Below are 25,981 nucleotides of genomic sequence, written 5' to 3'. Positions count from 1 at the left end.
GGGCTGGCCACTGATTAGCACATTATATATCATATTATTCTCTCATATTTATATTTGTTAGTGACTTATTTTTATTAGTTTGAGTCATTTAGTTTGATATTGTGTCCTTATAAGTATTTGTCTTACATTAATAAATGTTAAAGATATTGAAGTAATTTATCTATTTTCATATGGTAAATTGAGTCATTGATTTAATATGAGTGTTTTTCCCTTTTAAAGCAAATAAGTTCACCACATTCTTATTGTTCTCATAACATGTGTAACCTACAATTGATGAAATGCATTCTCATTGCATTAAGTATATTGTATTGAAAATATTACCTTAGCCATCATTGTTGAATTACTTTTGCTTGTTTAATTTATAGATACGTACATAAAAATGGAAGCTAGCTAGAGCATGAAGGATGCATGAGACTATCTCTCATGAAATGAGGTGGCTAGAAGCAAGCTTGCTTGAAAGAAGAAACTAACTTTTCACTTTTTCAAAGATTGTGTTCTTGGCATTCATCTTTTCCACATGGAAAATGAGAGAGAAGGCAAATGGAATATGATGAAGAGATGAGTGAAGTATGAAAGCATTTATGAGTGAAGACATTTTGCTATCAAGTTTGAGAATTTTGAAAGAGAGAAAGTCATATTCACATTGAGATGGAGCTAGAGTGAAGATCATTATTTCCATTTGCCCCGATGTCACCGATTTAACACTTTTTTGGTGGAGATGATGATAACCACCCTTGACAGTGTACTCCCCCCCGCTTATTGTAAGGCCAGACCAACTTATCTTTCTTAAACCAACTACGGCGATGAGATTGATCCCTCGGGCCACATCAACTGCCAGAAGTACTGATAATCAATTGTGGACCCCTCCTCCTGATAATGTTCTCAAGGTTAACTGTGATGCGGCTTGGCTAGCCCCGAATCGAGCTGGTATTGGTGTGATAATTAGAGACTCTACTGGGGGTGCATAGCTGGTGCTTCTGTTCCGTGTCAAGCTGTGGACGTGGATGAAGCTGAAACATTAACTATTTTGAAGGGTTTGATTGTGGATAGAGACAATGGCCTTAGTAATATCATCATTGAATCTGACTCAAAGGGTTCTATTGAGGATATTACTGAGAAGAGATGTAGGAATTGGAGAGCCTTTCACATCCTAATCAAATCAGAAGCATCATGGCTCATTTTAATTCTTGTTTATGGAACTGGGTTCCAAGAAGAGCTAATATGGCAGCTCATTTTGCGGCCAAGCTCACCTATAGGAGTGAGGGTCCTCTTTATTGGACCAATTTATCTCATCCTTCTCTTGTTTCGGTTATGGCTCGTGAGTCTTCTCCTGTGGCTCCAGTGGAGCAGTAAAAGGGCATTGGCTGAGTAGTTTATTTGTTTTTAGCTTTGTTGGATTCTTCTGTGTCTATTCCTCTGGGTTTAGCTGGGAGGATCCTTCATTTTCCCCCTTTTTTATTAGCTAACTGTTGTAGTAAGTCTATTTCTGTGTTTACTTTTGGGTCTTGCCCCTATGAAGTAATTCACTTCCCAAAAAAAAAGTATCCAGCAAATGATGAACCACAATCCAAACATGATGCTAAACTTCACACACACACACTAACATCTAAATCGCACATGTACGTGATACTTACGTACATCCGTACATATATATATATCTATATTGTTTGAATTTTAGAAGATTTTGGGATACTTTCCTGTTGAATGAGTCAAATCTGATCAAGGTTATTATTAAGAAGGCATGTTTGTGGAGAGTCGTCCTACAATGACTAATATAATTCTTCTCAATGTCAAAGGGTATAATCAAGGCTTTACATCAAAATCTTAATATCTTTTCTTTAAGTTAAATGAACAGATTGCTTCATGAATGTTTTTAGACTCATCGCACATGTAGAATTAAGGAATTTATTCTCAGTTTCGTTTGGCAATCATCTTTTGAATGCCTACACTCTACAGCAATTTTCTTGAAGCTAATTAATTTAGTGTTCATATTTTTCTTTGTGGAATTCTTTTTAATAAAGTCAACAAGGTCAACAGCTGAAGAAGACCGTTAGGTGTATGTCCACCCTAAGTTGAGTAAGGTATCCAGTCCAGAGAAAAAGAATCCACAAAAATCCGAAGCAGAAAAGTATCACACAGAGTAATATAAGTACATCTAATCAATAATCAAGCAGAGAGAATCCCGATGATTTAGAAACTGCTAGCTAGCTCAAACACTTTCATACTCCTACCATATGCTAGTGTAGTTTCATTGCTTCAAGTCTTACTTTCCTTGGCGGGGATTGACTAATAAGGTGTTAACTATCTCGATCATATTGTTCCTCAGCATGGCAATAAGTTCGATCACCATTTTTGGGGTCCTAGGTAAACTTTAATAATCCAATTAAGTTTCTGTTGTAGTGGTGTTCAGTATCTTCTTGAAACTAATTGATGTAATTAAAGTGAATATTCCTTGATATTTCATCTGAATATATGTTTCAGGCAACATTATGTCAGGATTAGTCTACCTTTCTCCTGCGTAAGTTAGTTAGCCTACCTGTCTTGTCTAGCTTGATTTGTTGTTGTTGATTTCATGGTGTGTACTTGTGGCATGCATATCTAAACATCTAATTAAGATTTATTTTTTGAATTATTGCCTTAGAAATGTATTTGTGAGAATCGCCAAGCGTAGGTCGACTGAGGAATTTGAGAGCATTCCTTATGTTAGCAAACTGTTGAATGCCTACTTCTGGGTTTACTATGGATTTATTAAGCCTAACAGCGTGCTCGTAGCAACTGTCAATGTTTTTGGTGCTGCCGTCGAGATTGTTTTTCTCACCATATTTCTACTTTTTGCACCTCCGAGGATGAAGGTATGTTCGTGTACTAAGTCACAAGGTTTCCTTCAATTCTGTTCAGCTTTCATAAATGTGGAAGTATCTGAGATTGTACAAGCTAGTTACTCCTCTTAAATTGTTATATGATCTATTTTAGATCAGGACTGCCATACTAGTTGTAGTTCTCGATGTGGCGTTTCCAGGAGTGACGATTTTGCTTACTCACTTTCTGCTAGACGGGGATACAAGGATCGATGTTGCTGGAATCTGGTGTGTAATTTTCAGCATGATTGCATATGCTTCCCCTCTTTCAGCTATGGTAAGACTTACAATACGATATATATCAAGACAACATATGCCTGTACAAAATCTCAGTACTTGTTGACATTCAATTGGGTAAATCCGTGGTTCAGAGTTATGCAAAGTCTAGCTATTTTTAATGTTCGGTATACTTTTACTTCTAAGTAGTACAGTAAAGTTATTGTCTAATTAAGCCCTTCTCCCTTTGATTAATGTATGTGCTAATGTGCAGAAAACTGTTGTGGCGTTAAAGAGTGTGGAGTACATGCCCTTCCTTTTATCTTTCATCCTTTTCCTTAATGGAGGAGTCTGGACACTGTATGCCATTCTTGCAAAGGACTTGTTTGTTGGAGTAAGTTCTTAAGTACCCAACATCGATCAAATAACAACCTGCATGGTGAAAACAATTAATCGCTCACGTACTATATGCATGCTTTTACGTACTTATATATATGCGACTGGTGAATTATTTATCTGCAGATTCCAAATGGAAGTGGATTTTTACTCGGAACTGCTCAGCTGATTCTCTATTTCATATACTGGAAACCGAAGTCATCAAAGCAAGAATCTGAGGATCAACAGATAACTGAATCACTCGTATCTAATCCTTCACCGGTTTAAAGATTGGATATGAAGAGAACTTGATCCTGCGCCCGCGCGCATATGATTTGTTGGCAGTTTTTCTGATATAATCTATAATTTTTTGCCCTTCTTTACACATTACTGATTGAGTTTGAGACGAGTGGATCTCAGATCGAAAATATAAAGTTGTTGTAATTCTACGTGTTTATCATCGTGGTGGTCGTCCCTCCATGCATTGTATCCTTATGATCGAGGTAGGGTACGTAGTCAGTAGCTCCATGAATGCATCATTGAAGTTTAGATATAACATGGACCTGAATATATTGGATCGGACAATAACATGCGTGGTTGCCGCATTCGCTAATCGCTACTTACCCCTCTGTCATTTCCATTCACGCAATCACGCTTACCGTACAGAAACCAAATGAAGGAATTTTTGTATATATAGCTAGCTCCCTAGAACACTCAAGCTTGTCGCAAAATACAACCATCATCGATAGATAAAAGCTTCGTTTACATTCAGTAAGCTAATGTTGATGTGCTATTCCGTAAGGGGAATGGGGTACTGTTGTTGGCAGTTTTGAAAGTGTGTGTCTATATATATATATATATATAGTCCATATCCAGAGTGAAGCTTCACTCTGAAATTTCAGAGTAAAGTTCCAATTTTGGCACACTTTTTGGTCCAATTTTTTCAGCATAAGCGATTCAATATTTAGGTATGCTATTCAAGATCATCTCTACAAAATTTCATCTAATTCGGACATCGTTAAGGTATTGAAATTAGATTAAATCAATGAATGAATTAAAACTGTTCAACGTGAACCGTTCGTGTAAATCTCAATTTTAAAAGCTCAAATCATTATCAAATTGGATGAAACTTTATAGAGATGATATTGAATAACATACCTAAATATTGAATCGCTTATGCTGAAAAAAATTGACTGAAAAGTGTGCCAAAATTGGAACTTCACTCTAAAATTTCAGAGTGAAGCTTCACTCTGGATAGGGACTGTATATATATATATATATGTACAGTCCCTATCCAGAGTGAAGTTTCAATTTGACACACTTTTCGGTCAAATTTTTTCACCATAAACGATTCAATATTTAGGTATGCTATTCAAGATCATCTATGCAAAATTTCATCTAATTCGGACATCGTTAAGGTATTGAAATTAGATTAAATCAATAAATGAATTAAAATTGTTCAACGTGAACCGTTCATATAAATCTCAATTTTGAAAGCTCAAATCATTGTCAAATTGGATGAAATTTTGTAGAGATGATCTTGAATAGTATACCTAAATATTGAATCGCTTATGCTAAAAAAAATTTGACCGAAAAGTGTGCTAAAATTGGAACTTCACTCTGAAATTTCAGAGTGAAGCTTCACTCTGGATAGGGACTATATATATATATATGGAGGGGCATATATGTGAGGGGAATAATTTTCAGATAGGAATAAAAGAAGTTTTTTTTTAAAACAAATTAAAGGGTACGTATCACCTCGAGGATAAGATAATTTGGCAAGCGCCATACCAAAATAAAATTGCCTCGCGGTGCACCATATGCTCTAATCCGATAACAAATTAGGCAGCAGATGACTTGACCCATGACGCAATGGGTCACAATGAATCACCTCGTACGTACGTGGTCTAGCTAAAACAGAAAATCTATGCATGGCGAAATTGAGCAAATCTAGTGATGGTGAATTTGGTTTACGGTTAAATTATGCCATGGAGGAATTGAGCTTTGAATGGACTGTCCATGTAGTGGTCAAGTAATATTGCGATTGAATTAGATAGTCGAGATGAGAAAGAAGGGGTCAACAAGCAAAGTATGGCCAGAGGCGGTCACCCACGATAATAAACGTGAGGCGTTGAGGATCCACTCATGCACGACTTATGGTTAAACCAAACCACGATGCGCAGTAAATGTGGCGCTTGTGACGAAGTTGAATGTACAAGGACAATGAGAAATTAGAAGACAGACCGAATAATTATTCTGTGTACCCGTTACATTACTGTCATGTGGTATACATAATTAATGATATTACGTCATGGTATAATTAACATGCACATGTGAAAATGACAAAAAATTATTTATATATAAGAACCAATCATAAAGAATTATTAAATAAAAAATGGACCAATAACATTAAGGAATACGCCACATGAAATATTTGGCGGATATATATAATAATTTCTCACCACAAACTTAAAAATTTACATTCTCAAGTACCACTTCCAAAAGTTTCACATCTCTAAGCACTCAGTTGGGTCTAAGAACTAAAGTTCGATCTTCGACCTATATTTTTTCATTCTTGTTCCAATAATAGAGGTTGGTGATGAAATATATCAATGAATTTTTCCGTACTAACAATATATGTATATATCAGCCCTGATATTATTTAGTTATTGCGTATTCTCAATCAGACTGGTTTTCGATCGACTTTTCGTTATGCTAAGTGCTAACTGCGAAGGGTTATATTTAAAATGGATGCGTACGCGTGCAGAAGAAGTAGCTAGCAATGGACAATTTCAATGCATGCGTGTATAAGTTGAATATGAGCTTTTATTTCTTGATCAGGTTTGGATAGAGAAGGAACCATCTCGTTGAATTTACTTGCGCAACCCTCTCCGAATATTCAGTTTTTGTCCATCACCTCTAATTGAACATCGGAGTTTCAAACAGATTTTGTGTCCAAGTAATAAGAGATATGTTGTCCCATGAATATATTTTCCTAGTACGTACGATCCCGAGATTCGGTGAATCATGCATCCTTGCTAACTCAGCTCTAGAATCTCTGCTTAGACCTTCCTTAATTTGTATAACAAAATTTGTTATTACATAGGAATATGAGCGTACCTTAAGAACTTTTAATTTACAACTTCGATTGCTTTGGGTAGCTCAAATATGTGGGAGGGCTTCATTTTGAAGCTGTTAACTATGACTCCAGCTGTGAGCAATAAAGTACGTACATCAAATTGGTGTTTCAATAAACTTCAAGAAATGTGAGAGATCTTTCGGTACGGTGATTCAATGAAAGCAATAGTCAAGTATATGTTAGTGAATCTACTATAGTTTGATATTCTTCAGCTCAGATCTAACTAAAATTATGGTTATTTTGCTTAGTTCAAGGCTTTTCCGCATGATGTGATACTTTCGAAGCTCCCATTTGAATTGAAGTTCGTACTGATCGAGTACATTTCTCTATTTGTTTAAGTAAACTGTCATAGAATGTTAAAAAATTTAAGAGCTTTACTTTATGTATAATTAGCTTACCGAAACTTATTCAATACACGGGCCGTGTATCTACATGGGTCATCTTAGCCATTCATTTAAACACGTGGACCAAACTTTTGATCATTTGAGATCAACCTCTATTTGAGCAGAATGGTGGCGAGTGAGGATGAATAAGTTTGACAAATTAAACAAATCATCTCTGGGCCACAGCAAATTCTCATCAATTCAAGCTGAGATCGATCATCTCAAAAAAAAACTTGCATTTCCTGCAAAAACTAATGGAGACATGGAGTAAACTGAGTTTGTGGTTTTATCAGATATCATTGGGTGCAAGGCTAAGAAAAGGGAGATCATGCATCAGGTTGCTCCCTTCAGCATCTCTGATATTTGATGCAGAATAAAACCAAGGTTGTGCTCGATGTCGATTGTCGACGAAATCAAAGGAGAAAAAGGAGTTGATGCCCTGGAGTAGGAGAGTGGCAGCGGCGTGGAGCAAGGATATGACTTTGGATGTTGTGCTCCCTGTCAAGGACGACGAGTTCGTAGTCGGAAGAGCTACGCCTCTTGGTGGTGAGGGAGAAGCTGAGGAAGAGATCGGTGGAGGGAACTTCATAATAGATATTCAATTGGTGGCGGCGAAAGGTGGTGTACTCTGGTGGCGGATGTGATGCAGGAAGAGATGAAGTAATCAAGGGCAGCGAAAGTCGGGATCTGGACCAATGTCGAAGAGGATCTTGGCGGCGAGGGACGGCAGAGCAAGGATTGAGAGTTGAGTTTTGGTTTTAAGGTTTCGGGCATTCGGGTTTGAGTCTCTGGTCATATGAATGGGTTTAAAGTTAGGATTTAATTCAATTTATAATTATAATTTTGTTTAATAAATTGTTATTTTTTCCTGTTAAATTTGTTAATAAATGCTACAAGTACATAAAGTAACTCATTCTTTTTTTTTTTGAATTAACAACATTGTGAGAACATAGTGATCTTCAGTGATTTTTCAGGCTAAACAGTTATATAAAAGGAATTTTCAAAGCTAAAAATAATTAAAGTCATTTAAAAATTATTCTATGAGGTTATGACAACGTCACATGGTAGATTTTTAATTTTAAGTGGGTTTTTAACTTCTAAACTTTATAAAAGTGTTAGAAAATAGCTGGAGTGTTCTAAAAATTCTACAAAAATTACCACTCTTAGTAAAATGTGATATATTCACCCATATAAAAAATTCAAGAAATTCATCATCGGGTGATATAGCTACTTTTATGATGAAAGGATGATAGATAATGCATACCTCTTGATTGACACCCAAATATTAACTAAAATTAAAGATTTTTGAGCTGTAAACACATTTCATTGTCAAGATGACATCCAAAGGTATATATTTTGATAAATATAGTCACATGAATTATGACATCGCTACTATAGTTCCATGACTTGTTTCTTAAATTTCATGAAAGTATGTGTGTTTCTAAACCAACTATACTGAGGAAATAAGGTTTTATAAAACCGACCGTAGGATGTCAACACTAATCTGAAATATAGCTATTGTAGAAAATTTAGCAGTTTTCATTAACGTTTAGATCTCAATCCAATGCCCAACCTTATGCGTCATTCTTCCTACATAAGGGTAGCTATGTCACTTGGGGGTGAAAATTTAAATTCTCATTCACGTGTGAAAATATCACATCCACGTGAGAGAGTTGTAATTTTTGGGGATTTTTTCAGACACCGTATCTATATATGAGAAATTTTTGAAGTTTGAGAATATCTACAATTATATGAAAATGCTTTATGAGGCCAGAAATGTGCCATGTGTCAGTTTTATGGCTTTAAGTGAGTTGTCATGTTTCTAAAACATTCTAAAATCCTTAAAAATAGCTCGGTTGTTCACTAAATTCTCTAAAAATGACCACGCTCTCAGAAAAATGCAATATATTTGCCCATATAAAAATTTTGAGAAATTAATTGTCGGGCGATATGGCTACTTTTATGACGGAAGGATGATAAATAAGGCATACCTCTTGATCGAGATCTAAATATTAACAAAAATTATAAATTTTTTGAGTCGTAGACACAATTCGCCGTCGAGATGACATCTGACGGTCATGTTTTTATTTTTTTTAACTTAGTCACATGAACCATAACATGGCCTATAGTTGCATAACTTGTTTCTTAAGTTTCATGCAAGTGTGTATGTTTCTAAACCAACTATACTGAATAAATTAATTTTTATAAAACTGACCGTAGGATGTCACCACTAATGTGAAATATGGCTACTGTAGAAAATTCAGCAGTTTTTATCAAAGTTTAGGTCTTGATCCACTCGCTTAACCTTATGTGTCATTCTTCCTACATAAGGGTAGCTAAGTCAAGTGGGGGTCAAAATTTAAATTTTCATCCATGTGTCAACATATCGCATCCGCGTGAGAGATTTGTAATTTTTGGAGAATTTTTCGGACACCGTATCTATATATGAGAAATTTTTGAAGTTTGAGAATATATACAATTATATGAAAAAGGCTTTAAGCGGCCACAAATACGCAATGTGTCAGTTTTATGGCTTTAAGTGAGTTGTCATTTTTTTAAAACATTCTAAAATCCTTAAAAAATAGCTCGATTGTTCACTAAATTCTCCAAAAATTACCACGCTCTCAGAAAAATGTGATATGGCTACTTTTATGACTGAATGATGATAAATAAGGCATACCTCTTGAATTGTAGACACATTTCGCCGTCGAGATGACATCTGACGATCATGTTTTTATTTTTTTAAAAACTTAGTCAGATGAACCATAACATGGCCTATAGTTGCATGACTTGTTTCTTAAGTTTCATGCGTGTGTATGTTTCCAAACCAACTATACTGAAGAAATGAAGTTTTAGAAAACCGACCGTAGGATGTCAGCGCTAATGTGAAATATGGCTACTGTAGAAAATTCAGTAGTTTTCATTAACTTTTAGGTCTCAATCTACTCGCTTAACCTTATGTGTCATTCTTCCTACATAAGGTTAGCTCTGTCACGTGGGGCTGAAAATTTAAATTTTCATTCACGTGTGAACATATCGCATCCTTATGAGAGAGTTGTAATTTTTTGGGAATATTTCGGACAATGTATATATGAGAAATTTTTAAAGTTTGAGAATATCTACAATTATATGAAAAAGGCTTTATGCGGCCAGAAAATGCGCCATGTGTCTGTTTTATGACTTTAAGTAAGTTGTCATGTTTCTAAAACATTCTAAAATCCTTAAAAAATAGCTCGGTTGTTCACTAAATTATCCAAAAACTACCACGCTCTCAGAAAAATGCGATATATTCGCCCATATAAAAATTTTGAAAAATTAATTGTCGGGCAATATGGCTATTTTTATGACGGAATGATGATTCACTAATTTTAATTACTCATACCTTCCTAAGAGTGGTTATTTACTAAAATTTATGTGTGGATAGGGTGCATAAATGAGAGCACATGAAATATTTTGTGGGATTATTTAGATATCGGTGGTGTCAAATATAATTTTTCGGAGATTTCTTTGTAAATTCAAAATTATCACATGGTGCGACTCTAACTATCTGTTATCAAATGAAAATATATATTGATTTTTTTAAATATATATTTGATTGGATTTGGTATATTATCAGAAATCCAATATTTATTACGACTTTTAAAATTAAGTAATTCCTTTTGTGATGGAAAAGAAAAAAAAATCAATTCCGTTAATTAAAGTAAATTAAACCTAAACCTAAATCTGCCGCCGCAACACATCGGCAAGCAAGCCCCAATTTAGCTACTCTACTGCCGATCTCCTCCTTAGCTTCTGTCTCACCCTCGTCGTCTACATGAACAAAGCATTGAGTAAATCTTTTGAGTTTCCTCCTCATCTTCTCACTCTCCTCGCCACCGCTCCCTTCCCACATAACCGATCCGATCAATTTAGCCCGGAGTCGATGGTGCCGATGAAGATGTAGTAGGAGATGAGAATTAGGGGAGAGAAGGTTAGGCCAATTGAGTTTTTATTTTTCCGAAGTCTGATATCAAAGAGGAGGTGAGGGATGAGAGAAAGGAGTGGGATACAGAGAAAGGAGGTTGGGTACTGGGAATGTGGTGTGGAGGTCATTTGGTCCCTTGAGAGTGATCATTGATCAGATGGGTTTTTGATAGAGAAAGGATTTTGTGGGTATAGAACAGAGAGATAGGAAGATGAGCATTCAACCCTTTCTCAGAGGACGATAGACATATCATTAAGATATGAAAATATCTAACAGAAAGCCAACAATATACATATTTTCATGCTTAGCGCGTGGGTGTGCAACGGACCCGTGTATATATACGGGCCGTGTACTGAATAAGCTCTCTTAGCTTACGATCCTTGTGCTATCGCGTACAGATTGAGCATAACAAATGTAACTATGAATTTGCTGAGGTATCGGGGTTCTCTAACTTATTAATTAACTTCAGGCTGGTATAAGTCGCTTTTCTTTAACTGTGGTTTAATGTATGAGAGGAATTCAGATATCCAACACAAAATTAGTTAGCTGTATACAATTAGTTCGTTCAAAAGCCTGATTAGGATTCTCTTTGCCATGCCAACACGACCTCTTTCATGCACCCCAGACCCAGGTGTGCGTGTGTAAAAATCCTACAGTTTTTGCTAATTATCATATAATGTAAAATCATTTGTTATGGGACATGTCGAAGTCATCGACATAACCAACACTTGGTGGTTCAAGTGGAAATGAGTTTGTTCCCCTTAAACAACGTCTTGAGTTTGAGCATTGTGAATGAAGCAATCAATGTTAGGAGAGCTTCCCCACCATAACCCGACGGTCCGACGCGGCTCGAAAATATAGTCATTTCCCAAAGGACGATGTATTTCCTGAGAAACCAAAAAAAAAAAGTCATCGACATACACACACTCTAAATCTCATTTGGAAGGGTATTTAATTCTTTTCATTGACTATTCCATCATTCTGGGAGTTCTAGCTTCCTCCTCCCACCGAAAACCTAGTAAGAAAATCATAAACATATAAGTAAAACTCCGAGTTTCAGGTGACCAAAGCTGTCACATCCCGGAAAGGAACATAAACAGTATATTGAGGGATTTTGGAACTAAACATACTTAAAAAATGGTAAATGGAGAACGAACAAACGACATGGTGTCATTTATACATTCACCATACCAAACATGTGAAAGAATTTTTCCAATAAGTTTATAACGACACAAATACAACTCTAAACATTTATGCGAATCCTACAAATTTTCAGAGTTTACAAAATTAATATACGGAAGGTAGCGTTGAAGCCACCGGCCCAAATGCTAAACAAATAGACAACCTAATTTTAATACAAAATGAAGGTGACTAAAAAACAAGAAATCAACCTCGGGAAACGTTACTCGAAAACATTGTTAATAAACATAAGAATGAAATACATGAAGGAGAATAAGCTTGTTAACTCTCAAATGAGGCGCTCTAAAAGTAACAATTAGACCTGCAAGGAACTAAAGTATTGGTGAGCGTCGTTCTCGCTTGCCCATTAGGGGCCAGCCCGCCCATGAGGGTTGAAAACCAAAATCGGGTAAGGATAAATTTTATAAAATATTAAGGGTAGTTTAGCGTAGAGAAAACCATTTAATTAAAAATAATGCAAGTTTAGAAAATAAGCATGCTAAAACATTTTCGGCGAGCCAAAGGTAGGGTAAGGCAAATTCACCTACAAGCAATGCTCGACTGATCCTAGCGACTAAATAATCGAGGCCAACTACACGTCTGTTATAACAACAGAGTAGTAAGAATGTCTATTTACTGGAATGCACTCAGTAACAATAAATAAAATCGTGGATCCAATAATAACCAGGGCATTGCCCCTCCGGAGGTTTACGGTCATCGAGACTGTAGGATCACCTAAAATGCTAGGCTCCCGTGAATCAACACACGTGAGGATTCACTACGTACCCTATTTCGAAATCGTGTCTAGTCTCGGGTTTTCACAATATTTAATGCATTATAAATCATTCAACCGAGAACTAGACTGTGCAATTATATTTGGCCAAATACAACATCGTTATCCAAATCAATAGAAGTTGTTGTTGTTGCTGCTCCACTGCTCGATCTCGTAGCATCCACTTTAAATTTATGAATCATATAAAGAGTCAATTTCAATTTGAATATCGAAGATAAGTTGACTCAATCATTTTCCTAGTTTGACCAGGAAAGTCAACATTTGACTTTCTGTTGACCAAGTCTTTCCTGATTTGACCTAAAATTGACCATGTTGACCAATTCTCGGAAAAAATCCGAAAATCATTCAACTTCAATAGTCGATTGATACCAAGCATACTTTATGGATATAAAAATTACTCAAAATCATATCGACGACTTATTTATTATACCGACACATTTATAAGTTAAATAGTTCTCGATTCTCGAATCGGGCGAGAATCAGAATTAACATTAGTTATAACTAAAAGTTACCTTCATTCGTCGCATTTTTAGTTAAAATTGGGTTTTTACTAAGTTACCGTAAGTAAGAGTAAAACCATTAAAATCATTGAGTAAAAAGTAACTTAGGATAAAACCATGAAACAGTAAAAGTAAATATTAAAACAGTAACTTTTCTTCCAAGGGCAGATTAGTAATTTCACATTACAATAAAGGGTAAATGTAAAATAGTAAAAACTCATTTTTCACCCTTATCTCTCCGATCAACAATCCGGCAGCAATTTCCTTCTCCGATCAATTCCAAAACAACAAACAACAACAACAAAACTTCCAAAATTACAAAACAGAAGCAAAAGGGCTGATTTTGCTACCTCACGGATTTAAAACGCAGAGATGAAGCTGCTGCACTTCTCCCATTTTACTGCTACTGCCCAAATGCCTTCACCAAGCTTCCAGCGTCGCCCTGAAGTTCCTATGCTCCTCCCTTACTCGCCTCACCATTGAGAGGTTCGGCAGAACAAGAACATAAGCAAAGAAGAGTGGAATTAAGGTTTCGATGGAATTGGCCTTAGGCTTAATCGAATTAGAGAATAGGAATAGAAGCTGGGCTTACCAAATAGGAGAAAATCATGAAGTCAGAGACTGAGGATTTCATCGGAATCCCAAAGCTTCACAACGGTAAAGATGGTGCGAACCCAGAAAAGGAATTACCAAGTCAAGCTTCAAATCAATGAAACCAAAGATAGAAATGAATTGGGTTTTACAAGATAATGGTCTAGCTTACCAAAAGAAGACTGAAGAGCTCGCCAGAGTTGTAGAACTCACCGGAAAATCATTGAAGACATCTCACTGCCTCTAGTTTGATATCACCAAAATCATGGATCAATGGAGGATTGAGAGACATGGTTTGGAAGAGAATGAAGAGACGGTCATGAAGGTGAGGATTCATGTTGCAATCCTTGTTGGACGACGGCGGCGTGACGCCGAGAGAGGCAGATGGCGATGTGGTCTCGGTGGAGGTTCTAAGCCTCTGTCGAAGTGCCGAGAAAATGAGAGAGAGAGGGTATCCACCATATCGATTATATGACTGAATGACACGTCAATAATTTTACAGTAATAATAATATATATATATATATATATTTAATGCAAGTAAATCAAACTCTTATTAGTGTTGGCTGATTAGAGTAGTTGGGAGATTTAGGCCTCCTATTACCTACGATCATCACGTACAAGAATGCACGTATAGATATCAAAATAGTGATGCAATGTTTCTTTCAGTTATCGGTTGAAGATCCACTATATTTCTTCTACGTACATTAGCTTCAATGTTCCCCTCTAACTTTTCTTATCTAGTTGTGCATCAGAGAAAAAAAATTTATACTTCTCTTATATATAATTGATCAATATATTGGAAGCTAGGTATGTCCGAAATCCGAATCTTCTTTCAGCCAAGTTTTCAGTGGAAAAATGTGGCATAGTGTATGTTATTAGACTTGATGTTAGAACTTACGTGCAATTGTTACTGAAGTACGTCAAACCTTGCAAAAAAAAAAAAGTTAGCATGATCAATGAAATTGCCAAAAGATAACGTACTCATTAATTAAGTAGTTAGAAACTTATAGGAAACATAAGTGATACTAAGAAAAGAAGTGATATATATTCAAATGGCGAAGCTCTCAAACACCTATGATATATAGGAGCAATTTTTTATCAACAGATCGATGAGATTAGTTAATTCTCTCATAAATTGTACTCGTAGAAATAGACTAATTTTACGAGACGGTACGTTGGTAGCAGACAGTTCTATTAATTAACTTATACTTTAACAAAAGGCAAGTCTGCTAAGCTATTACATAAATCTGATTTACACGAGTAACACGACTTGGAGAAAATGCGTGCGCGCACACACATATATACGTGTGTGTATAAATAATGCTTCTACAGCATGAATTTCCAGAGCTTCCCAATTTGAAATCTCTAAGATTAATGAAAAAGTGACGATTGTTGACAATTGTATGATCCAAATAGGGTTGTTTATATTATATGGTTATTAAACTTCGAATTCCTTTGTCCAAAAGCTTCGTGTATTCTCTCAATAGAGACGGGAGTCAGTGAGTCACACAGCCCCAATTTTCACGCTGGTGATTTGACAAATAGGTACCTTGCTATCCAATAATGCCAGGGCTATACTCATGGGCATCGAGAAGACTCATCAACGTCTTCCAGCTTTGCTTTTTAAATATGAAAATTGGTCAAGTTTTGAGTTCTAAGCCTCTAATTTGATCCCAAGTCATTTTCCCAGCAGATTTGATGCGTCTCTTAATAAAACTTACTTGCCAAGCTATACAGTTACCCTGTACCCATATTATATATGATTCTCTATTTATCTACAAGAATTTTAGACAACTTGATGGTTGTGTATCCCATCACCCGCACCTTATCCTGCAATTTCATTAATTGTGAAAAGGAAATATTACGTTAATTGTCTAGTTTGCTTGCTATTATTATCATCAGTAGAAAAAGAAATTTTGAAACCACAAACCTAGCTAGAACCTCTATAATTCAATAACATCCGTATAAAGAAAATCGGAAGTTGGCAAGACCGCGAAAAATAATTGGATTAAACACACCGTCCAATCGTATGAACAATAAGAATTAATAAAAAATTATACCGATACAATTAATATATATTATGCACGAATAATAACATATTTTATAATGAAGTATTTACGATTGATCAATTTTTATATACTTCAATTTTTTGCTGCATATGTATAAAGTTCAAGCAAGGTAGTTCTGAGTCAACTTTTTTGTATTCTAAAATGCATCATTTTTGAAAAAATGTTAGGAATGATTTTTTCTTAAATAAAACTTATACACTGCCTTCAAGTCTTAATTAATAATAGGGCACATTGCTACAAAAACATAAAACATCTTCAAAGTTGTATGAATTTTTGCAGGATTCTTATATTCTAAAATGCATGTTAGGCAGGAAAATATCCTAAACAGTGTCCACGGTGTTGACCCATTTGTTAGTTTCTGTTCTTGGCTTTGACTATCAATCAATATTTGGTCAGGTCTAGCTATTTGAGAGAGAAAGCAAGTAGCTAGCTAGAGTTTCTGATATCGCTCATTTCTAAACTTTAAACGTTTAAATTAGCTCAATATAGGAATATATTCTTTCTTATTAATCCAACGTTGAATAACTCAAATTATATATATTTCAGACCAAGGCACACAATTCAAAAGAGCCTACACCAGATTGCCCACACCAGGTTGCCTAACCATTTAAGCAAAGAGAGAAAGAGAAGCCAAGCAAGCAAAGACATCCTTAGTCTCTCCAATCCCTACCCCTTTGAAAACTCAAGTGTTTCCAAGAGACTTTCACAAGGTAATTCTGTTCATGATTTGGGTTTGTTCACCTGCTCGATCATTGTTCTGTTCTTGGTTTTGGTTTTCCTCATAACGGTCATGATTGTGTGCCTTGATCTTCCATTCCCATCTGGGTTCTCCCTGTTTTGATCCTCCTATTTACTCCCCCTACCATTTCTTCAAGTGTGATCTCTTGATCTTCGTCTGCATAATATATGCTTCTGAACTTATGATCTTTTGTATTTGCAAATGATTATATTGGTCTTTGTTTTTCATTAATTATATTAGCAGTTTTCAGGCATTTGGGTATGCCTGTATGAAGAGAACGGTGTTGATGCTTTGTTCTATATATGTTACAGTTGTTCAATGCAGCAGAGAAAGATCACACTTAATCTCAGCTAGGCAGTTTGCTAAGGATTCATTACAATGAAGTGTTTCTACTATTTTAAGGAAAAATCTAGGACCAGAGAACAAAGATCAGCTCCTGAGCTAAAAGACCAAAGCGGCTCTGATTGTTCGGGAGCTAGTAGGGCGATTAAGTCTTCCTGCTCGGCAAATTCACCGCGCGGTATACCGGAATTGTATGAAGAAAAGGCTCATAATTTAAGGGTGTTTACTTTCGAAGAGCTGAGGCAAGCAACAAAGGATTTCAATAGGTTACTTAAAATTGGAGAAGGTGGATTTGGAAATGTCTACAAGGGTTCAGTTAAGCCTGCTGAGTCCAAGGGCGATCCAGTTGTAGTCGCCATTAAAAAGCTCAACAACGATGGCATACAGGTATTTGAGTTCAAGCATCTTCCTATTAAATTTGAATTGAATTGTTAAGCAGTGTGATCAAGATTTCTTTGATTTGTATATTAATTTGGATAGGATACGTTTCTGACTTGTTGTCATTAAATATGTGAGCTCTAGTATTAAATTGCTCTCTGTTTTATTGTTGATTAAGAGCCAAGTTTCTGACTACCCCCCTCTGTACCATGTATCATGAACATTTTTCAAATGGTATCAGCAACCTTATTTTCGCCACTCTTGTCTATTAAGTCTTTACATTTTTTACTTACAATGTCGAGATTTTTGTCGAGTTGGAACTTGGAGGGTAGTGTTCCTATGTTCAAGGCTTGCAGCATATAAGGCGATTTAGATTTACTTCAATTACAATAATGGTGGAAGCTTGTGTGCCCCATTAGTCCATGGCCAATTTATTTTTGTCTTTCTGAGTATCATTTCTTTTAATTATCTGTTTCTCAATTAGGGTCATAAACAATGGGTGGCAGAGGTTCAGTTTCTAAGTGTTGTGGAGCACCCCAATCTTGTCAAACTAATAGGCTATTGTGCTGTGGATGGAGAAAGAGGAATTCAAAGACTACTCGTCTACGAATACATGCAAAACAGAAGTTTAGAAGATCATATATTTAACAGGGCCCACCCAAGTATTCCTTGGGAGACAAGACTACAGATAATACTAGGAGCAGCTCAAGGATTAACTTATCTTCATGAAGGATTGGAAGTTCAGGTTTATAAACATTCAACTAACATCAGTTCTACATGGCACACCATTTTTTATGTTATTCTCAGCCTTCAGAGCTTCGTCTTTTAAGATCGTTGTTTTAATATTCTTATGCTCCGCTGAAGGTAATATATCGAGACTTCAAATGTGCAAATGTGTTGCTGGATGAGAATTTCGAACCGAAGCTTTCAGACTTTGGGCTAGCAAGGGAGGGGCCAATGGTTGGGCATACTCATGTGTCAACTGCAGTAAGTATTTTGTGCACTTCTTTCTCATTTGCAGCTTTCATGAGATTCCTACTTAACATTGATCTTTTCATGTAATAGTAGATTTTTGTCAACTAGCACAGCATATTAGCCATGGACCCTATATATTAGTTGCTACAAAAATTTAGTGACTTGTAAAGTATTGCATCAAATGCTAAATAATTTAGTTTATTAGAAACTTTAAAAAGAACTTAAATCATTAGGAGTACTATAGTGCTAAATCGAATTCATTCCTGCACAGGTAGTGGGAACATATGGATATGCTGCTCCGGATTACATTGAGACCGGTCATCTGACAACTAAGAGTGATGTCTGGAGCTTCGGTGTCGTGTTGTTTGAAATTCTTACAGGCAGGCGATCGTTGGAGAGAAACCGGCCAAGAACAGAACAAAAACTTTTAGAATGGGTGAAACAGTTTCCTCCTGATAGCAAAAGGTTTGGCTTGATGATGGATCCTCGACTTGATAGTAGTTATTCTAGTAGTGCAGCAAGAAAAATTGCCAAGTTGGCTGATAGTTGTCTATCAAAGAGTCCAAAAGACCGGCCAACAATGAGTCAGGTAGTAGAAACATTGAAGCAGATTATTAAAGACTCAGAAGAAGCAAACCAAACAGACAGAAGTCCTGAATCTTCTGAAGATGTCCAAGTTGAATCGGAGACAATGAAGAAACAATTAGGGGCCTCAGAATCGTGGAAAAGAAGAATGAATCACCTGGCAAAACTAGGAGAGCATGTGGAGAGTGCTGGTAGAAGAAGATTCATGATTATGCAGAGGGCAAAGGTTTAGGGTTTAGGGTACCTGACACTAAATCATTTACCACACCTGTACTTTGCTGAATGGTAGTCTAATGGCTTATTTTTTAGACTAATGGTAGGAGCATGTACGGCAGACATGTTTGAAAAGCATCAGATAATTATTCTTATTCTTCGAGAATGAACCATTTACAACTAGAAAAACTATTCTGATCACTAATTGTATTCTCACTTATACGACTTAAACCATTTTTAACGAGTTACCTAGAAGTAGAGCAACCATACAACCACTACAGAAGGTTTGTTTCAAGTGTAAGAGCTATAGAATCTACTAAAAATGTTTGGTTGCTTCAATAGGATGGGGTAGCTAGGAAAACTTCCAACTCCATAAGCTACCAATTTATAGAATCTAGAACGGTTGCTTATTATTAGGGATTGCTCAACTAGTTGAGCTTGAAGCTCCAACATAATTCCATCTCCGTTAATATTGTAGATTTTCCAACCCATGAGCGTTCTGAATTCTATAGGTTAGTAGTTTCAATCTCGAAATGTGATAGTAGTAGTATAGTACAATGTCACTTCATTTCAAAGTCGAATTGCCACAAGAATGAGGATGGAACTGAGTATGATCAGCAAGGGCCAACGGGGTGGGTGAGAGTGTTTAAAAAAATGAAATGGGCACTATAGTTGGGGTTTTGCTCGGCTAGATCTTTAGTTTGAGCTGAGGTGAGCAATCACGATCCTTCATTTGAGTGGTTTTTGGTATAACAAAGATCATTTCTTCACAACTCTGTTGGTTCAAAGTTAAGATCAGCCTCCCTTGCGTTTAAATCTTTCGTCCTGGCTCTGTTTCTGGTTGGTATATACATGTTGCTTAATGAGTTGCTCAAAATTGTACCCTTCCAAGTTCCAACCATCTTGTTCAGTTGGACCAAATTTAGTAGCTTGAACTTCCATACCTTCAAGTTATGATTAAATCCGCCAGATATTTTGCTTCTGAAAGTTTGGGGAGAGCACCTGCTGCGTATACACACACATTCATTAGAATACATGTAACAATTGAAATACTTTGGACATTAAAAATATATAGAAGTTTTGTTAAAAAGGAGCTATTTCAATTGAGTTGGTAATGCTTAATTGCTTATTGCATATTAGCAAGCAAATAAACACAATGGTAGCATGCATTTGCATATTGTCTGACTAACGGTACATGATGTATCGATCACATAATGTTATGTTTTTATCGATTTTAATCTTGTTTCTTTATAATTTTATTTTCTAATTACAATTTTCATAGTTAGAGATAAATTATTTGATCTTCATAGGAGAAATGTGAATTCATCTCAGATACTGACACATATCCGTCGTGCCCTCAACAGAATGCAACAAAGTGCTTATCCAACAAGAAGAAGAAGAAGTGTAATTCCTAGGTTGGAAATTATTGGACATTTGGATTTTGCACCTAATTATTCCAAATGATGTAACATTTTCTTCGTTGTATAATGTAGACTGTTTGGCCTAAATGACTGTGTTGAAAACATAGAAATCACACGAGGCTTCCTATTCTTTTTTCTTTTTTTGTTACAACACGAGGCTTCCTATTCTATGACTCGATGAGCTTGCTTTGTTGTTTTATTTGAAAAGATGCAATATTTTAATTAAATAAAAGGTTGGGAACCATTTCCTTCTCCTCCCAGCCTTAACTCTTTGCTCTTCTAGCATCAATCTCCATCTCCTCCCTTCTTTAGTCTGCCAATTTCATGTCCATACTTTATTTAGGGGTATTTCATTATACACCAAATTTTCTAACTTCATTCTAATTTAAACCCACTTCCACAATTTTGACATTTAGTCCAAATTATTAGGTTTTGTTTTAAGAAAAATTACATAAATTGACACAATTTAAATCGGTTAACTATAAGTCAATTACCAAAAATAATGTGATAATTAAATATCTTAATTGTAGATCTTTCCCATCTTTCAATTGGTCCCTTTTTGTTTGCAATTTTTATTAAATTTATCATGATGGTCATATTGATGTAGTTTTCCTAATTGAAATATTTTAATAAATTTTATTTTTGGATAATTTAAACTTTCTATTTTAGAGGGAACATTTCATCTTATTTGACCAAGTAAAAGTTGATTTGATTTTTACTTTTTCTTTACCTATGTATTAGGATTATTTTTCTCGTCAACCTATTTCTTAGGTATATATATATATATGATGCGAGTTAACTATGTACATTAGCTTGAAAGTCTTTATACAATGACTATTCATTAAGGTACATGATTATCATACTTTGTTTTTTGTAAAGATACTTGAATAATAGATTTTTTGCTCTCTTTGTTAGGTTACTTACTATGTTATACCTATAATTGAAGAAGATAACACCTTGCATTTAGGTTACACTCGAACCTCAATTACATATATATTAGCTATATTTGTAGGTAAAACTACGAATGTGGTAGAAGAAATAAATCAAAAAACAAAAGACATACCTTATAAGTAGACATTTTTAGCGTAAGTAGACAAACACCAAATGTGAGTCTATAAGTGAAAACAAAATCACTAAAAACAATTTGCGAATTTCTTGATCTAATCACATACCCTATTCTTTTATTTCAAAACTCAGATGTTTTTCGTAAGCACAAATAAGAAGTATGGTATGCATACTTGCCTAGACAAACATCTTCTCTCTAGATTTTGAAACCATAATTGGATTTTATATTTAAAAAATGGATACTATTGAAATGACTCAATGAGAATATTTTGACATATATAAAGTAATCACTTAAATTTAATAAAGTAATCAATTATGGGAAGGAAGATGAATTTGAATTACAATCAGCAACTATAATCAAGGAAGATTTGTGTACTCATATTAAAAGAGCAACATAGTCAATTTATAATTCACATTGAGTGTAGATTAAAAAAATTATATGTGTGATTTAATTTTAAAAGAGTGTCTTCATTATCAAACTTATCTCTAATTTGCTCCTTTATTTATATGAACTGCCACTAGAAGAAAGCTATGATTCTTTCCAGCTACTAAAGGAAAGAAAGTGATTATATTCCAGATCCCAGCCATATGTTATACCAAAAGGAAAGCTAGAATGGAGTCAATGGACCATCTAATCATATGAGATAATGAGAATAACCCTACAACACGCATCATAACAACACATAAAAGCTAATATCAATGGAGAATGGGAGGAAAGAAATGAGCATGGAACAATGAATTGATACCAAGTATCCCTTTGAAACTTTTCAATGCCCAAGTAAGGTTTACTACTACCTGTCTTATTTGTAACTTTGCACATGAAAGTCTACTTCACTTTGTTAGACAATGTTACAGATCTAAAGCTATTTGGAATGATATGAGTCCTCATTGTTAATTCATTTTCTCTTAATTAGAATGGCTGGTTGGCTGCTTAGCTTCATTACCATTTTAAAGTCAAGAATAACATTGGGTGTGCAATATTTTTATCTTTGTTTGTTGGTTTATATGAAAATCGAGAAACAAGTGAAATCATCTGGAATTATGAAAGTGGAGCTGATTTCTAAGCAAAGGCTAAAGTGAGTACATAATTATCTAAACAAGGCTAAAGTGAGTATGAAATTATGAAAGTGGAGTTGCTTTCTAAATAAGACTAAAATGAGTACTTTTTATAGTTATACTCTTATGGGTATAAATTGAATATTGATGGCACCCGAAGAAAATTGGTGTGTGATTAGAGATCAACATGGGCATTGGATTCATATTTTTCAAATGAATTTAAAAATTCAGGAGATTTTGGATGCAGAGGTTTGAAATTTATTTTTTGGTCTTAAGTTCATTCCCAAATATTATAGTGAAAATGTTGGTCTTGAGTTCATTACCAAACATTAAATTGGAAACATTGAAATTGAGTTCTATCATTCTTATCTAACGTATGCAAAAAGATAATAATTTTATGCATCCTCTCATATTTTTAAAGAGTAACATGATTACTATAATTTGGCCAAAAACATGAATTTGAATTTATTGGGTTGATCCATGCACTGGACGATAGACGCAAATGCACATGCTTTAATATTTAGTCGGCCTTTGTGCCTTTGTAACCAAAAAAAAAAATTCCTTGAGAAGCAAACAAAGATCATTAACAAAATTTTACAACACATCCCTACCACTACAGTAATGAGATATGATGGTTTTCCTTTCCCTTTCCACAAAAGCTCAAACAAAATTTCTTCCCCAAATTGGTCACAAACCTGAAACCTCCTATGTACTACCCCCTCCCCATCTCACCCTTTACAGATCAAACGATCAATTCATCTCCATGATCTTGCCACGTGGATAGAGAAATGATATGAACATAATTTACAAAACGTCTTCAGTTCAGAACTTCATCACTAGGCCACAGCAACTCTGCCTGTCCGTACAGTTTTGCTGGTGGAGGAATCTTTGTTGGCATCTGATTTTCTCATAGTTGATCTGCTTGAAGATGAGGAAGAAGAAGAGGACACTTTCCAGTTCCTCTCTTTAGCCTCATCAAACTCTATTTGTTCTTGTCTGCAATCTTTGCTACAGAATGGTGTATTTCCCCTGTTAAATAAAAATCGAATTCCCATCAGAATTTAACTCAATTAAAAAAAAAACCCAAACTTGTAAACTGGGTTTAGAAGCTAATGAAATTTTAAAAACTGGGTCATGGAAAGCTAGACAAACAAGTACCTGTACATGAAGATGTCTGAGTTGTTTCCAAGTGACTTTCTGCAGAGAAAGCAGGAATCAAGAAAGTGAGGCTCATTCTGGAAATGATCTTCATAAGAGCTGTAGGAGAACATTCCTTTCTTCATATTGAAATGAGAAGAAGAAAACTAAGAGGAGAAGCTGAGAAAAGCTTGATGCTTTAATGGACTGGTTTTGCTAAAGGTGAAGGCTCTGCTGCTAAGAAAATGTAAGAAGGAGAGTAGAGGAGACTGAGGGCTAAGCTTCCCTATTTATGGACCTTGGCACCTTGCTTAGGTTTGCTAGGTGGGAACTTGAAAAGCTAAGCTGCTTTATGGGTTTATTTCTACAAATGTTCTACGCCAATCAAATCATTGGTCATGTCAACTTCTGTAAACCTATGCAGAAGGCATGGTTTGTATTGGTGGGGAGCAGGAGAAGCTTGTGGTTCAAGGAATAGGGGAGTGTAGCTTCTTGAATGATAGGGATTATAATAAAACAGTGGGTTTTGTGGGGGGGGGTGGTTTTTCAAGATTCCATGGGAGGGTTTCAATCAAACCATTGGCTGTGCATCCTCCAGTGCAGAGACTGCAGACTGTGCAATGCATCAGCATCTCTCTTTTTCCAAAATGGTTCTCACTTTTATTTAATTTCTCTTTGATGCACTACCTCCTTTTCTTTTTTGCATTTGGTCCTTTCATGTTGGGGTTTTTTGTGTTTTTAACAATCCATATTCTAATATTGAGTTCTCGTCCCCCAATGTTTATGTTGGTAGGTTCTCTTCTCCTGGGCTGTGTTTAAAAATATAAAATTAGTTTCCTCTTCTGTGATTTCCTGAGATTTATGCCAATTGCTATTTTTATCTTGGGTTCATTTCCTTGGACTATGGTAAAAAATGGGATTGGTCCTTTCATTATTATTTCCTCCTTTGTTCTTGGACTCTTTCCTTAAAGAGTAAATAAAACAGTAAATGGTGCTTATGAGAATCTTGAACTATATGTGTTCCTTTTTGGGCCTTTTTGGAGTAACAAACAAGAAAACAACTTTTGGGTTCAAATATATAAAATTATGGGCTCACAATAGAATTTACTAAACATTAAGGGCACATTTAAAAAGCAATCTCCCTAAACTCTGCTACTCACTCAATGACCATAACACCCCTAACAGAATTAGAAAACAACAAACAACCTATCGTAAATTTCCTCGTAATTATGGTACCTTTGAGGGGTAGAGTGGTCTAAGCACCATGATTTCTCTAGAACCAAAAACCGGGCCCCGCTGCCCATCAGAAAACAAATAAGAAAATGGAGCCATAACTGTGGAGCTGACTCGGAAGAGGGCCCACAAACCAACAAAACCATCGACCGGGTAGGGCCCGCCTGACTCAAACCCATGCTGGCTCTACTATCGGGTCCTTGTCTCCGATGGGGCCCACGGACAACTACCGTGCCCGACGGGCAGCTCCTTTTTCCTCTTCTCACACTTGCGCAGCTCGTGATTGAAGCACGTGTACGTGTCAAGTGGCTACTGACGGAGACGGAGACGGGCCGAGGTGAACGAGGAGGGAGATCGGCGGTTGGAATCTGCGCCACGGTCGAACGGAGTTCCAATTATTTGGGTCGTTGCGGTTTATGACTGCTAGACACGTGGATCATATTATTGGATGAGTTGTGTATTTTGGTTTTATTTTTCTATTGGATTTGAATTTGCCCAACCCGTTGTCCATTTTTGTGGTTTGTTTTTTAGCAATTATTCTTTGGCATTTTATTTGTCAACTAATGAAAAAGCTCACATGAGTTGCAACTCGCTACATGTATTTCTATGGGACCGTAATTGTCACATCGTATTATCACACATGAATTTGTTGCCCTTGCCAAACATTCTTAATTTGAACTTGGGTTTTTTTTAATCGGGAAAACACGTAGACATCGTTTTAGAACTTGGATGGAAATTCGTCTAAATTTGAATCTGGACGAAGCTTAT

At 35.7% G+C, this 25,981-nt stretch overlaps 3 protein-coding genes across 3 annotated transcripts; 2 read left to right on the top strand and 1 right to left on the bottom strand.

The window, feature by feature from the left end:
- Nucleotides 1–2,199: 2,199 nt before the first annotated feature.
- LOC126801637 (bidirectional sugar transporter SWEET17-like) lies at nucleotides 2,200–3,909 on the top strand. Its single transcript, XM_050529059.1, has 6 exons — nucleotides 2,200–2,364; nucleotides 2,482–2,518; nucleotides 2,642–2,852; nucleotides 2,974–3,135; nucleotides 3,349–3,468; nucleotides 3,597–3,909. The coding sequence occupies exons 1-6, from the start codon at nucleotides 2,328–2,330 to the stop codon at nucleotides 3,735–3,737; spliced, it is 708 nt and encodes a 235-aa protein (XP_050385016.1). The 5' UTR covers nucleotides 2,200–2,327; the 3' UTR covers nucleotides 3,738–3,909.
- A 12,718-nt stretch (nucleotides 3,910–16,627) lies between these two features.
- LOC126801634 (probable serine/threonine-protein kinase PBL19) lies at nucleotides 16,628–19,461 on the top strand. Its single transcript, XM_050529055.1, has 5 exons — nucleotides 16,628–16,779; nucleotides 17,120–17,537; nucleotides 18,013–18,273; nucleotides 18,393–18,515; nucleotides 18,775–19,461. The coding sequence occupies exons 2-5, from the start codon at nucleotides 17,187–17,189 to the stop codon at nucleotides 19,318–19,320; spliced, it is 1,281 nt and encodes a 426-aa protein (XP_050385012.1). The 5' UTR covers nucleotides 16,628–16,779; nucleotides 17,120–17,186; the 3' UTR covers nucleotides 19,321–19,461.
- Nucleotides 19,462–23,372: 3,911 nt separating this feature from the next.
- On the bottom strand, nucleotides 23,373–24,222 carry LOC126801641 (FCS-Like Zinc finger 3). Its single transcript, XM_050529062.1, has 2 exons — nucleotides 24,002–24,222; nucleotides 23,373–23,872 (listed from the first exon to the last, which is right to left on the bottom strand). Exons 1-2 carry the CDS (start codon nucleotides 24,124–24,126, stop codon nucleotides 23,680–23,682), a joined length of 318 nt encoding a protein of 105 aa, XP_050385019.1. The 5' UTR covers nucleotides 24,127–24,222; the 3' UTR covers nucleotides 23,373–23,679.
- Between the last annotated feature and the right edge of the window lie 1,759 nt (nucleotides 24,223–25,981).

Source organism: Argentina anserina, chromosome 7, assembly GCF_933775445.1.
Source record: "Argentina anserina chromosome 7, drPotAnse1.1, whole genome shotgun sequence".
Lineage (NCBI taxonomy): Eukaryota > Viridiplantae > Streptophyta > Magnoliopsida > Rosales > Rosaceae > Argentina > Argentina anserina.
Note: the sequence above shows the minus strand (reverse complement) of the source record. Positions and strands in the feature narration are given on the sequence as shown.